A 15,229-nucleotide genomic window follows, 5' to 3' on the forward strand; every position below is an offset into this window, starting at 1 on the left:
GAGGTGACGGTTTTTCGCTTTTCCATCTTTCGGTTCCACGCACCGTGGTTGCTTTCCAGCTGGACGGTTTCCATTGTTGAGTGCACGGAAGCGGCCCCGACCGTTACCTACCTATTGGCAAACAATGCACAGGCAAATGGATGGCCCTGTTGTACCGCGCTGCTCGACCTGTTGCGAGACTATTCCCTTTTCCATTCGGCTGCCCTTTTCAATGGGTCTTTAGCAAACGCGACAGACGGTAGGTGGTGTGTTTGAGGCGTTGCGAGTCCGGTCGTCATTGTTGTACGGGTGAGAGACAAAACAGGTGAAACCAGTGTAAACCACATCAAAAACAAGAACTTTACGAAATGAGAGGAAATTGAAAGAAGGGAAATAAATGGGTTTATTTATGAGGTTCGCATTCTACACAGCACAATAACGGGAATTCGGGTTGTTTCGTGGCAATAATGGTTGAAAGCAAAAATAGTTCTGGGGAAAAAGTGCGGGGTACAATATCGTTAAAACGAACTTTTCATGCCCTTTTATAAACTGTTTTTGTTATATAATGATGTGTCAAAACAATCACCTACCATGTGGTTTTCGTGATGATGCGCATTCGCCGTTAATTATTTATTCACAGCTCTAATACAGGCAACGCATAGTAACATGAGAAGTATAATGACAAAAAATTATTAAGGATTGATGAAGGTTAATTAAATTATAATGAATCAATAACCAAACGATGTTCGGTGCGTTGCCCACAGGGAGCACGAGCCTGAAGTTATGCAATGTTACGTCACATGATATGCATTTGATACGTTAAGATATTAGAAAAACAGCAATTCAGTAAAATATTAAAGTTTATCGGAAAGTAAACTGTTACATATATACAGATATTACTTAAAAAACTCTCAAAGTTCACAGCACTTGTTGTGGTAACGTATAAAAATAAATAACCTTGACCGAAAATTAGCTTACAGGCAAACACCTCGGTACTGGACTGTGTGAAAAATTCGAAAATTTCAATTCAATTTATTGTAAAACTGAAATTGTTAGTAATATGGTACCATTTTTTTGCACCAGTTTTATACATGCAGGATAAAACAGATGTATAGCTGCCAGCTGCTCTTTGTTACAGTCACCTATTTTCCAGAGTTTATTGCATTGCACATTAGTTTCGGTGCAAATAACATACCACCCTGTGCTTGCGCTTTGTGTGTTTTTCCTGGTAATTGTTGAAGCTGCCATATACTAGTGCACAAGGGCATGTTCAGCGGGTGAGCATCACAAATACAATTAAAATATAAATTCAACACCTACATCGATTTATGTTTTACACCATGGGTAACGTTGGGCAGAATGTACATGCATTCATGTTTTATGTCCTGAAACGCACTAAACACTAGATAACGGTTTTCTACGACAGCGTTACCCAGCAGGGCAGGTTTTGCTGCCCGGGGTGGGATAATATATACATGCTACGATCATAAATGTAAGTGGACCGCAGTTAAGCATCCATGCACGGAAGCGCACGGTGGCAGTCGGTGCGCTATAAAGTGGGACCCCGAAACACACATACCACTGGCTGGGGCTTTGCCAGGGATCGCTTTGCCAACCACCGAACCAGCCAGGCAAAACCTGCAATATGAAAACGCACCGAGAATACTGATACTTTGCATACATTCGGGCGAGAGAAAGAAAGACAGAAGACGAGCAAATAACGAGTCGCCAACCGAAACGCTCAAGGGGGCTAAGCGTGGGGCTGACTCCCCAATCGGGAATTCTTTTGCATCGGAATGTTTGTGTGTGTTTGTGCGAAAGAAAATCCTCGGTAAAATTAAACATGCACACGCTGACAGACGGTTTCGACAGTTGCGGTGGCCTGTTGCGAGGTGCCGGGTACACGCCACCACCGTCGGATGTACAGTTTTCAGCGTAGCATGAAAAGATGCTACAATTCCCGCTGGAGAGTAATCGCCGACCGTAAAGTGACGGCAATATGTGGAGAGAGAGCGCGCTAGAGGAAGCGCTTTAACTCGTAGCTATGTGGTGTGTGGTTTTTTTTCCACCGGCTTGTCTTTCTCCCGGCGTACGACTACGAAACCGTTCGTAAACAGGTCAACGGAACGGTGGCTTCAGAAGACGCCATTGCTGCACTGCTGACTCTTGAGATGCCATTCGTATGGTTTTCCGCTACACTGGAAAATGTGGAAGCAAAAGTGTATAGGGGTGTACGCTTCGAGTTCATAACCACACAAGGCACACAGTCTGTACTTACAAATAGGTCCTTAAAAATCGTACACATACACACGTGCACCCACATGCACGGGGACATACAAGCTTAAACACGATTTCCACGCAGCTTACGTCCATTATGCTATCATTCTGATTATATCCTTTTACCGTCACCAGAACACGAAACGCGAAAGAGACACCGACCGGTGAAAGAAGTTAAATCTATCTTTTGAATCTGCCGCTATAAAGCAACCCTCTAGAGTAGGTTGTACCCTTTCGGGCAGGGCAAATGTCTGTTTCGATACGGCACAAGGACATTCAACTAGCTGCAAGTGCTGGCGGATTCTTATGGTCGTTCATCTTGAATGTGTCGGTAGCTTGAATTCGGTTAGACGCAGCGTCTCCCCATCACATCTGATATGGTACGAACAGGATTGGCATTCTTTATGTGTGTGTGTGTGTGTGTGTGTGTGTGTGTGTGTGCAAGAGATTTTTTTGTATCGTTAAATTACGTAGACACTTAGCTTTACTTTGGCTCGGGGCGGTATTAAAACATAGCCGGTGTGTTGAGTATGTGACGCTATTTTGAGATATGGGTCTGTACCAGCGAAGGACATTTATTTACGGCTTTACAGCTTTTGCTTTTTGAAAAAGTAGAAAGAAAAGAAAGAACCTCGAGTACCGTTTAGTGTTACAGCGTGGAGCAACTTTTCATACCGGTCCAGTTGGCGGGTGCAAAGTTTTTGCCGAATGAATGATTTCCCTTATCGCAACCCTGTCACCGTCACGCGTGCGAAACTAGTAGCGTCGTAAAATCGTAATGAGAATACGTCGTTTTGTGTCCGTGTCGCTAGCTCGACCCATTTGTCGTCCATTTGCACAGTTTCCAGTTCTCTGCAAGTTCAGTGGTTGTCAATCAGAGCCGATTGTTTGATCCTGCGAGTTTGTTATGTAAAAAAATAAATTATTTCAATAAGGAAATAATGAATTTTTATTGAATTTATTGTAATTTGTAGTTGTAGCACAATAAGCTTAAAATCTATGCCCAGTGCATTACATTTAGGGGCATGACATACATATTGCATAAATTTAGGAGTTTATGAAACTATGGAGTTGCTAACGATGTTTTTACATGTATTTTTCTTATTTTGTATTTGTTTTACGAACTTTTCCAAAGTTTTAAGTGCGCACCCCTGCCCTTTGCTTCAATTTTATTATAGTTGGTGATTTGCAAAATTCACTCTGATGGAAAATGGGCAAGAACATGAACGGCAAGACCGAAGACGACAGCGGGATTAATGCCACTAGGCTCATCAAAGCTTCCAACACTGATGAAGTTTCGCCTCGTCTGCACACGATCGAAATGTGTGGCGTAACTCATTAATGGAATAATGATCCAATTGGGGAGTAATTCAATTTATTGCTCCGACCCGTTGAGCTACACGCGAGAGCGTGTCCATCGTTTCGCTATGGGACGGTAATGCATTATCCTTCCAGCACAGTTACGAAGAGATGAATAGTAAGATCTGGTGCTTTGTTTTTTCGTCTTCTTTTAAAACATGTTGTTATTAAATCTATCCCTCATCCAGAAGTGCAATGGTGAATAACCGCGTTGATGGTCTAGCAGCGGGTCGCCCTAGTTGGTTGATGGATTATTCATGTTTGCATCGGAGCGTCCCAAAGACGCGTGCGTTTCATCTTGCCTGATGCGATCGTAAAAACGTGTGAACAAATGTTTGCTTTCTTGGCTGCCAACTAGCGGCTGGGGAGTATTCTCATGGGTGTCGTACGTTTGTAGCGAGCACCGCATAATAAGTTTGGGAATATTCGTTTTCCACCTCGCGGTAACTAGACGCGTGAGGTTAGTTGCGGCAGGTGTACCATTTCGGAGACACCTTCAAGATCTCACAACGCTCTTTTGCTTCCTTTGCGAATTAAAATTCTCTTTAGCGATAACCTGTTATCGGGTGGCAGAGGGCGTGATTGGGACTTTTGCTCGAACATTTTACTGCCTAAAGATATCCACTATCGTCGCTCGTCGTTTTATAGCCTACCGGTGGGAAATGTGTACGAGTGGCAGTCCAAAAATCTTACGTGTAGTTAAACTTTGCCCTTCCAGTAAGCTATCTGGCAGTAATGTGTGTAATACCGGCAACAGAAAAAAAGACACCGAAAAGAAATGGTTATTTCCGTCCCGAATGGGGCTGCTACACTGATCGTAATGGTCGATCTTTGCCACCTTTTGGTTGGTCGCTTACGGAGCAGACACGTAAATACGCCCGGCCCAATCAAACCGTCTGCCATGTACGCCGGCTGTGAATAGACCAACGCGCACCGAACTTTGCGTCGAAATAGATGCATAATTTTGTCGATATGGGAAAAGTTATCCCAATCGCAGCACGTCCCAAACGAGTGCCAACGAGTTGAAGTTTCCGTTTTCCGTTTTTTGTTACGTTTGATGAAGCGAAGGTGCAGGACAGGACACAACAGGAGTCAGGTCTGTTTGGCAGGTGCGATGGGGCCGCCCAGTTTGCCACACGACCAGGACGGTACCCACGGGAGACGCTTTTTCTTCGGGAATGTAACACAATGGTGCTTCACGAAGAATGCGCGCACTTGGAGCAAGTTGGTGTGTAAGGAAGCCGTTTACATCGCATTGGAATGGAGTTCGTCCCGGTGGAACGAGGAGATTCCGCGAACAAATGCTACGACGCCCGGAAGTTGGCCAGGAAGTGCTCGAAATCGTCCTAGCGAACGCAGCAAGTTTACCACAGGCACGTTCCCCACTCCCTTTTCCCTCACCTCCCCACCCACTCTTCCCCTCTCACGCAGCTCGAACTCGCGCCAGCTCATGTAATATTGATTAGCTTAATGAAATGGAAAGGAAGTGATTTCGTAATCTGTTTGCCAGCCCGAAACACACCGGCCGTCTCAGAGCGCGTCCATCTTTTCTTTTATGTAAGTGTGTTATTTTTTCTTCTTTTTATGGGTTGTGTGTGTGAGTGTGTGAATGGGAAGCTTGGGGGCTCTTGAGTAGTTTCGGGAGAGAGCAGGAAAGAAAAACGCTCTACGCCACAGGAGATTAATGGACGAGCATTAGAGGGCAAATGCGTTCGATTTGTGTGGAAACTGCTGCTGGGGGTTAACGCTTTTTACCGAGGCCAAAGGGAAGAAAATTGAAAATGATATGAATGAGTTATGGCCGATTCCGGACATGGCGTAATGAAGATTGTTCAGCTCACTCAGTGAAGCGGATGCGGCCGCGATTGTGATTTGTAAGTTTGGTGAAGATTTATTTCACTTGGCACGGCTGCGTTCAGGTAAGGCGCGTTGATTCATGGACCGAAATTTTAAAGCTATAACAGCTGTATAGGTAGAGAGGTTTAAAGTATTTCACTAGCTGATCATTTTCGACAGCTGTTCATTTAGGAAACAAATAATGAATGCCTTAAGGGTGGTCTATAATTAGCATAGGAAGATGATGTATGTATTTCGTCTAAATATGGGCAGTATACTGCACAGTTAGAAATTAAAGATTAGGAAATCGATCGATTTTCTTTTAGGACTTCAAAGTTCTTCCTCGGCCATTTTTTTTGCATACCCAGCTGTGGTGAGAGGGGACAACTTCACCCAGTTATTAAGTGGTGTTAATCGGTACTCTTCTTTCATTTATTGGATACTTTTGCCGAAACACTTGTTGAAATAGCTATAATGGATGAAAAATAACAAAAGAAGGATTAAATGATAACAAAAATTAACACCATATTTTGTCCACAACCATTTCGTTCAGTTGGTTTTGTGACGGAGAAAGGAATGATTAAAAGGATAACTGCAATGATACTAAGCAGAAAAGCCTAATCCTCTTAAACTCTTAAGCGGTGCACATGAAAAAACCCGTTAGGGATTGAAACACAATCGACCACAGTACTAGCTGTTGACGGGATCAGCTGATGGAGAGGATATTCTTAATTACACGTGTGTTTGCATGTTTTACGGTTTCGTAGTATTATGCCGCCCGGTGGTATGCTAATGAAGACAAACAGGTTGTCGCAAGCAGACAAAAATGTAAATGAAGCACATTTCACAACCCACGCATGCACAACGGTACGGGATAAGATGGCTGAAATGTTGAAGCATTTCGACGGATGAATGAATCGGAGCCTGTAGGTGACAAGTCGTGGTGAATGTCACCTGCTGCACAGCGATGGTGAATGATAATGTCGCGAGTGTGGTTTTAGTAGAGGAAGCTCATTTGCTTTGTGCCACTGCACAGCAAAATTAAGCTTGGCGGTGTGGGTGCTATGGTAGCGTCGAGTATCTGTAACGGGATTTGATGTAAGATAACCACACGCGACAATGTTTGACACGAAGGAGACATTATAACTCGTACAAAATGAGATGAAGTTATTTTCGGAATGCGTGTGGATGCATGAAGTATTTTAGAGTAAAAACAGAATAAAGGGACATTGTTTGTAACATCAGGTAATACTCGGGAAATTTGATTTCGCAAGGAGATAACATTGTTCAACATAGCGAGCTGTCTTAATCGGTATGGAACGCTGTGTCATGCAGATTGCATGGTTTAAGGCTGTATTCCGCGAGAAACGCCTTTGATCACGCAATCTGTTTTTCAAAATGGCTTTATTATAAACTGGGTCCATGGAACATGGTCAACTCTTGAATGGTGCCTTCTTAATTCCTTTCTCATTATTATCACCACCTGGAATTGTTTTTATTCTCGCTGGGAATGTGGCACGGTTAAGTCTTTAACTTTCTTCGTTGTGCAAGAACGCAAATTCTTTCCTCACTGTGCAATAAAGTAATTTCACAAATGTCCATTGTCCACAGATGGCCACAAAAAGGAACTTTCCGCAATTAAAAAGCACTCGACTGTTGTCAGCCACGCCTTGTCCTTTCTGACTTCCTCGGTATAACTCCACCACACCAAAGGTCCCAAGTAATGTATTCACATTGTTTTGAATGTTTTGCTTTCTTAAAGAAGGTTTCGTAGTTTTTTTTTGCTCTAGAGTCAACAACCACGCGGCGGCCACCTGTGTCCCATACACACTTGCACACATACAGTGCCAGCGATGTTCAAAATGTGGGTAGGATCATTGCATTTCAAAACTCATTTCCATGTTGCAAATTAGGTTTACTTTTCATTGCGAAACTTTCCGTCACTTATAATTAATTGCCTCCCGTCGGTTTCTCCTTAATCCCAAGACGATGGCAGAACACTTCCCAGGCCTAACGAACACAACAGAACTTCTCCCGATGTTCAGTGGTGTGTGCGTGTTGCTGAAGCGAAGATACATTCTTGCCAACAACTCTCGGCCAACTTGTGCAGTAACCTAGACAACCGGCTCCGTGTTTTTGCTTTACCTCATGCTTTTCACACTCTGTGGGTAGGTGTGCTTGGATTGGCCAGCAACGAAGAACGAGTACGAAAAATGTTTCACCAAGAATCCGAAAGCTGTCACCGTGGCTGGCAGCACTGGTGTTCGTGACGTTGAAGTGTTTCAGCATTTGCTTGAAATGGGGAAGCTAAAAATCAGTCCCCGAATAGCGTCATCGAGTTGAATCGGATCCCCGGAATCCGCTCTAGTTCACGTGTTGCTTCGCCGCCTTTTCCTGAATAATAAAGAAACACGGGACAAGGAGGAGGCTAAGCTGTTTGCTAAATCGGGAATGTTTTCCGCATCACTTTTTTATTTCACCGGCTAACCAGTTTTCGTATCGAGCGTAATCAAGTTCGCTGCTGCTGCCTACAAATAATTAATTCCATTTCAGTTCATTAAGTACAGCTTTGGCTTTGACTCAATTTTAGCAGTGCGACGCGTAAAAAGTTGGGTTAACTTTTTCGTCTTTACGGTAGTCGTTTGTGTACTTTCGTAATGGTTGACGTCGTCGGTGAAAGTGTACGTCGTGTGTATACCGCGTTAATGTGCACCAGTCTTCAGGCTGTTCCCATATCGGTGAGATTCATAATTTGTGGACTTTCGTTTAGCGAGACAGTAAAGATAATTTGCGTGATGCTGGATGCAATCAGTGAACGATTTTCGGCCGTTTCAACGCTAACTGTAATTGGATTTGCTTAAAGGATGGTGAGAACATGCCGAGAACGAGATTATGAAACATTGCATCCCGTTTTACACGTAAGGTGGTAAGTATTTTAGATGAATTTTCCTGAAGTAAAAATGTTGCCCTCTTGCCGCAACGAACCGTTCCCGAGGATCCTTCTTCAAACAATCGTTTGTTAATGAAGTGATATTGTTCCCGTGTTCTTGTTGGTGAAAGCGAAACTGTCACTCGAAGAATAGTTAAATCTCAACCAACAGCCGGAGACAAACAAAAGACTCTACCAGGCAGCAGCGGCAGCAGCACTTAAGGTTCGCTTTGAACACGCAATAAACTCCAGGCCCTTCCCAGCGTTCTGGGCTGGACAGTTTGATTTCAAAAGGTGGTGCACAAAACTTTTGCACAAAAGCGAAACTCCGGCTTTTGCCCAGTTTTAGGTGAAAACGTTAATCCTGTTGCTGGTGCAGGCGAGGTTTTCGGAGAATCGGCCTGCAGACTGGGAGCTTTTTGATGAGTAGCCTCTGGGAATAAGATTCACGAACATCAGAAGATGGTTGGATAGTGTCTTTTGTTCACATGACAATAACATGATTAGGCATCCTTTTCATAGGCAAACAAACCGTGCATCCCCTAGCATGGTCGTCTTTGCGGGTTCACAATTTATCCTTGGCCCATCCTTAGCAACATACACTCAGTTAACAAGGACATTTGGACATGGGATACTCGTGCTCCAAACGTTTCACCTTACCCTGGTTGATCTACACCGCAGTAGATTATCGAGTTTAACATAATTAAAATATATTTTAACAACCTTCGTCCCACGCACAAAAGCAGAACTCCAAAGAGGTGTTGTACAAGATGCAAGAACATGGACGGCATATACCTTACCCACCCATTTTCGGATTGTCCCGAAGCGTCCGAAGCGTTTTGGAAAATAATTAAATTGTCTGGCATGTTTGAGTGAAACTAATTGATGCGGTTTTCAGTGTGACCTGTTTTGATTGCTTGAAAGTTGCCCAGGAATGGTGGAGGTTCTCATGTCGGGAGGATGTCTGTGTGGGGATAATGAATTATTTTGAGAAATTTCTTGCATTTACTGTAATTGGTTGAGACCATAGACGAGAAGCTAAATTTATTCCGATTACAGTCATGTATGTCATGTGTGCACATTTTCAAGTATGTGTAAGAGATGTTTTACGGTAATGGTAGGAATTGTAGGTATTTTTGATTAAAATTGGTTTTTCGTGTCACCAATATGTAATAGTTCATCATTTTGGCGTTTGAACAATGCATGCTTTTCTTCACGCTTTAATGACGAATTATTAACAGTTCTGTAATGTTCTATTTACGTGTTTCCAAATAATTGAAAACAAAACGCTCTTATAACTGGTTGACGGTAACTCCTACTGTGTGAAGAAAACAACAAGCTGACTGATGTGCTCTTGGTTAAGGTATATTTTTCAAAATCACTTAGAAATGGGTTGACGTGTGATGTCGAAAAAAGTCTAAAGCCATACTGCAGGGGTTCTCTTTAGAGAGTGATTTAATTTGGCTTTTGTTGGAAAAAACACCCTCGCAAAGACCTTTTCACGATGGTATGGGAGGGAAAATATTCTAACGACCTTATTTATGCGTTGGCGTGTAATACACGCCTGTTTCACGTTTCGAGATCGTTGTCCGGGTGGGAATATTTCCCACGAAATACCAGTGACCCCGGCTGGTTAAATGGTACCGGCTCTAAAGGCGCCACGCATAGCGCCTCTTGCGGACACTTTTTTTCATGCGGGGCGTATTTTAACGGGTGGCAAGATTAATGATAATGTGGGTGTATGTGTGCGTGTACGTACGGACGGTTGTTTGCATGATGATCGGTGAAAATGACGATCTCATCTAAGGGAAAACACAGAATAAGACAGCGAAACAAAGCGAACGGTGATGGTGGGTTGGTACGTGTCGACCGAATCAGAGCGTGAGATAAATTATCGCAAAATTACACTGAAATATTTAAATGAGACAGTTGTGCTTAGCACCGCAACCGCACACACATCACGCTGTGTGCCTATTGTTATTTCACCGAAAAGGGGATGACACCGTGAATGAATGGAAAAAAATCCAACGTTTATTTATTGTTACTGTGCCGGAGGAATGTTTGGAAGCATAAAGTAAGACATGTTTTAATGTACAAGGTTCTGGAAAGGAATTACTCTGTTAAGTATAAATTCTAAAGGAAAATTGATGTTGTTTTGAAGAACTTGTTCACAAGTGCTCATGCCAAAAAGACTCGTAACAGTATGAAACGATCCCATTCTTAAGCGCCTAAATGAATGCAATTGGCTCTACAAAACGGGTGTGCATCACTTTTGCAAAGAGAACTATACTTTTATTAGATGAACAGTTATAACAAAGAACCCTTTTAAAAATCACTCGATTAACTTACCGGCCATGGCATTAAACAAAGTTGTAGAGAGCAGCAGCTTCAAGAGAGCAATACAAACCATTCTCTGCAGTTTCCACAGAATATTTTCATTTGCTTATCGACTACCGAGCATAACTCTGCCAATACTACACCTTCGGATTGCAGTCGCAGTATATTGACTTTCAAACTTTTGTCCGGGCACAGAAATAATATCAGCCAGTACGTATTGTTGCAATTTGTTGTGTTATTTTTGCTTCCTGTTGCTCTCTGCTCGTTTCGTACTGCTTTTGCAATCACAATTTGTTTGCATTTCGGATGAATTTCCCGAGCAGCACTTCCATTCCATTTCTGTGCCGTCGCGAAGCCGGGATGAACGGGTACACCGATTTTCCCTCATGAATCGGATGCAATGCAAATTTAAGAAATGGATTGAATAATCAACGTGGTACGTCGAGTGGGTAACGCAGGGAACACGGAATACGGTATGAAGCATGCCATCTATTTATCTCCGTCTATCGGTCGTCTCCATTGCTGCCGGATGGGGATGTTTGCTTTGCACCGCTTGTGCCGTGGTTTGGGGAAATGAAATAATTAACTTTACTGTGTACCTCGCGATGGCGGGACGGTGTTGAATATTTTATTTGCTTAATGCACGTTGGATTATCGGCTTCACAGCTGTCGTACGATGCGCGGTATGGATGGTAGCCTCTTTCTTAAAGCTGAATGCGCTTCAGTAAGCGCTTAATCCCAGCACCTCTGGGATAAGAGTATCTGGGTTTGCTTTGTGTAAGTGAAGCACATCCATCAAACTACCGGGGATGGATGAGTTCAATCGATCCTAGTGCTTACGCTCGTCGAGGTACAGCAAAATTCCATCCTTCGGTCGGGTAATTAGTTCATTCACGATTAGTTGCTCTGAGCGCGTCCGGTGCGAGCGGATCCGGAAGCGGCGCAGAATGGACGAAACGAGGCTTTTCTCCTCGAGCAGTGCAAACTTCTGGCCGATGCAGTTGCGCGGTCCAGCACTGAACGGGATGTACGCGTACGGATGCCGTCGTTCACTGTTTTCCGGCAGGAAGCGATCCGGATCGAAGGTTTCCGCATCCGGAAAGAATCTGCCGGTGTGATTGGAAGGAAAAGAAAAGAGGCAATTGTAAAATTAGCAGCCAAACCAATGTGTAACATCCTAACCGTTCATCTCGATGCACGTTGTACGTGTGGATGCCTATGATGGTGCCAGATGGGACGTGGTACCCGCCGAGCGTAACGTCTTCGCTGAGTGTGCGTCCGAAGAAGGCCACCGAAGGGTAGAGCCGGAGTGTTTCCTTAAGGCACCGTTCCAGGAGTTTCATCTCGTTTAGGTCCTGCATCGTTGCCGGCCGGTCGCTACCGTTGAAGATGGAATCAATTTCCTGATGGACTCGTTCCTGTACTTCCGGATGGAGGGCGAGCAGAAACAGTGCCCAACTCATACCAGCCGTAGTCGTATCGTGACCCTGTGTAAAGCAAGTCGTTCAGCATGGAAAGCGGAACTGTGGTTCGGTGAACGTATCTACGGTTTGTAAGTTATCTTTTCATTTGCGTTCATGCCTTACTTCGAACATAAATGTGTCGACTTCTTCGCGGACGTCTTCATCGGTAAGGAGGCCGGTATCGGTGGCACTACGGACTAGCAGATCGAGAAATGCCAATCGTTTTCTGCGCCCGAATTCATTCTCCCCCGGCTGGTAGCGTTCGCTGTCGTTCTGCTGCAATGCTAGCTTCCTCTCTCGGATGACCTGCCGTGGAGAGGATAGGAGAACCGTGTAGAGACGGGTTTTCTATTTAAGCATCAATTGATATCGTTTGAATGGTGTAGCAATCACCTTGCGTGTGTAGCCATGCAACACTTCAAGCAGCTCGCGTTGTTTTCTACCGAGTGCGGATCGCTTAAATGTCCACTCTGGATGCAGCCAGGGGCGTACGAGCCGCTCGAGAAACAGTGAACTTAATCTACCAAAAAGGAAACACACAAACGAGCCACGAGAGCTCATTAAGCTTAGTGTCTCAAACGGGTGCAGATTCAAATGCGACTTACTCGTAAACGGCGTTCACGTACGCGTTGTCTTCGCCGCTCGTTTGTGCGTGTACTTTTACGCCCATGGCCGTTTCTGGGGAGAAGATGGTGAAAACGTGTATAAAGGGTTCCGGTATTGATGGTACGGTTGGCTGGTACGTACCGCAAATTACGTCCAACGCGGCCTTCGTTATAAAGGGATAGATGTTCACCGGATGGCCGGTGTCAGCGTGTTGCTGCAAGCGTTCGACCAACACGGTCCCATTCTCGGCAAACACCTCACAGAACCCATCGAGAATGTTGAAGTGGAAGGTCGGTGTAATGAGCTTCCGATGCTGGAACCAACGTTCGCCTGCAACGAAGATGACAGCAGTTAGCGGAAGCTGGAAGAAAATACAAAGCCCCACAGAAACACACGCACCTTTAGATGTGAGCAAACCTTCCCCCAGCCAGTCTGTCAAAAAGCGGTAAAGGTTTGCCTTTTCAGTGTGCCTGCTTGCGCTGATGATCTGTTCCACGTATTCCGCCTTGCTCAGTCGTACCTCCGGCGTCATCCCCATCCAGATGCGATGAATCCCATCGTACTGGCGCGTTCTTTGATCGATCATCGTGAATATCTCTGCCAACGTATCACTCTACGGATTAGTTGGAACCCATGCCCCCCCCCCCCCCCCCCACGAGGGGTGCACACAGCCACGGTCGAGAGCGACACAAGACTTACCGTGGGACTTTTTGCCGAAAAACAAATACAGCGTACCGACGAATGGGTACGCTTTCGGGCCGGGAATCTTGTCGTAAATTTGGCTCATCTGTACACGCCGGATCAGCCACTGTAGGATGGGTATTACCAGCAGCAGAATAGCTACCGTGGGGTAGAAAACCGTCGTCAGGTCGGACATCGTTTCGAATGTGCGTCTTTGTTTACCGGGGCACCGCTTTCGGACATCGGCGTTCGTAGCGATGCACGCGGTTCTTTTCTTTCGGCTTTTGACGGATGACTGACGTTTGTTTGCGTGAGTGCGCAACGATTGCTGGCGCGATAATCATCTGCAACGGCTGTTGGACTGGTTCTGGGCAGGGCTGCTGTGAACTACAGCGGAGGGCTATCTGCGTTTGTGCGTGTGAGATTTGTTGTCGGGCAAGCGAACGGTCACGGCACTCGGTGATGCTCCATTCGCATTTGACGACTCATGCTGTGTGGTGGGTTTGGTGTGAATCGCTCCAGATTAGTGTTAGGGTTATCTAATCTGCGCTTTTTTTCTTAAGTGGAAGTTATTAAGCTCATTGTACGAGACAAAGCGAGCTATATGAGCGGACTGACGATGACGGTGCATTTCGATGCTTACATTAATTGCCAATCACAAGAGTTTAATTTAACAACACTCTTAATACTGTTGATTAAGATGGAAGTTGTTTCGGAGGCCCGAGGGTTTTACTCCCCTCTGCTATGAAAATTAGTTACTCAACAAGTGCTGATTGAGGTATTTTCAGAAAGTCTTATTTCTACCCAATTTTCAACAAAAGAGAGTTGGTTAAAATTTAACTAGTAGTAAACTTTAGTAAAATTTAAAAAGAAACTTAATCGTACTGAATCTGATAAGATCTGATAAAAATCTGATAAGACTAGTGTTACTCAACATTATCACCGTGACATCTTTCAATGAAGGTTTAATATTTGTTTTTTAACCAGGTTAACAGATCGTTTTGTGATCTGTAGATATTTCGAAACGATTGTAATTATTCTTATCATGCTAATACTACGAAGCATGAGGATGTTATTTTGTTTCATGTGTTGCTACATTATCATCATTAAGAGGTAAATTTAATAATTACCAGTTTTTATAGCATTAAGCAAACAGAAAAATTTTCTCGGGATAAAACATACAAAATGCACATTTATTCATGGTTAATTATTTCCAGTCGGCAATGTAACAGCCACCCTTCATGTAACAATTTAAAATCCTCTGTTCAGCTGCCTCTGTTCCTGCTTGTTGGTTCCGGTACCTGTGGCTTCTATTATTCCATCTCGCCCAAAGCTCAGGGTAGTAATCGTTCATTCATACGGTTTATTATAATTACCACGCCCGATCATGCTGCACAATTTAGCACATTTGATGTTAATTAATAACGAATCAATTGAGTGAAACAATCAACAATAAAGTAAATCGATAGTACGCTCCCCACCAATCGACCAGTTATAGTTCTCGTTAGGTTGTTTCACAGTGCAAACTTGATAGAATGCAATACGGTACATGATGTGCATTTTAGTGTTGAAATGCATGATATTTTTTTGTTATCGTATACGAACCATCGTTACCACAACCGTCGTTAGCACCTTGCAGTGCAGCTAATGGCAAGCGATAGCGGGAACAAGTTTTTCTCCTTCTCGCGTACTAACAAGGAAGTAACAAAAAGCTGTTATGATTGAAAGTTTGCATCAAGATTTTTCTTTTCCTTATGCAAGT

At 44.0% G+C, this 15,229-nt stretch overlaps 1 protein-coding gene across 1 annotated transcript; it reads right to left on the bottom strand.

Annotated features, from left to right (window-relative positions):
* Positions 1–11,546: 11,546 nt before the first annotated feature.
* On the bottom strand, positions 11,547–13,663 carry LOC128716038 (cytochrome P450 4C1-like). The gene is made up of 8 exons (XM_053810962.1): positions 13,486–13,663; positions 13,186–13,383; positions 12,928–13,116; positions 12,786–12,858; positions 12,574–12,700; positions 12,304–12,486; positions 11,900–12,204; positions 11,547–11,823 (listed from the first exon to the last, which is right to left on the bottom strand). Exons 1-8 carry the CDS (start codon positions 13,661–13,663, stop codon positions 11,547–11,549), a joined length of 1,530 nt encoding a protein of 509 aa, XP_053666937.1.
* Between the last annotated feature and the right edge of the window lie 1,566 nt (positions 13,664–15,229).

Source organism: Anopheles marshallii, chromosome 3, assembly GCF_943734725.1.
Source record: "Anopheles marshallii chromosome 3, idAnoMarsDA_429_01, whole genome shotgun sequence".
NCBI lineage: Eukaryota > Metazoa > Arthropoda > Insecta > Diptera > Culicidae > Anopheles > Anopheles marshallii.

Bases quoted from the DNA above. Each gene is read 5' to 3' on its own strand.
- LOC128716038 (XM_053810962.1), bottom strand. From the start codon at position 13,663: ATGTCCGACCTGACGACGGTTTTCTACCCCACGGTAGCTATTCTGCTG. The intron at 12,859-12,927 runs GTACGTACCAGC...TCTTCTCCCCAG, and splicing joins CGCGTTGGACGTAATTTGCG to AAACGGCCATGGGCGTAAAA. The intron at 11,824-11,899 runs GTTAGGATGTTA...TCACACCGGCAG, and splicing joins AACGTGCATCGAGATGAACG to ATTCTTTCCGGATGCGGAAA.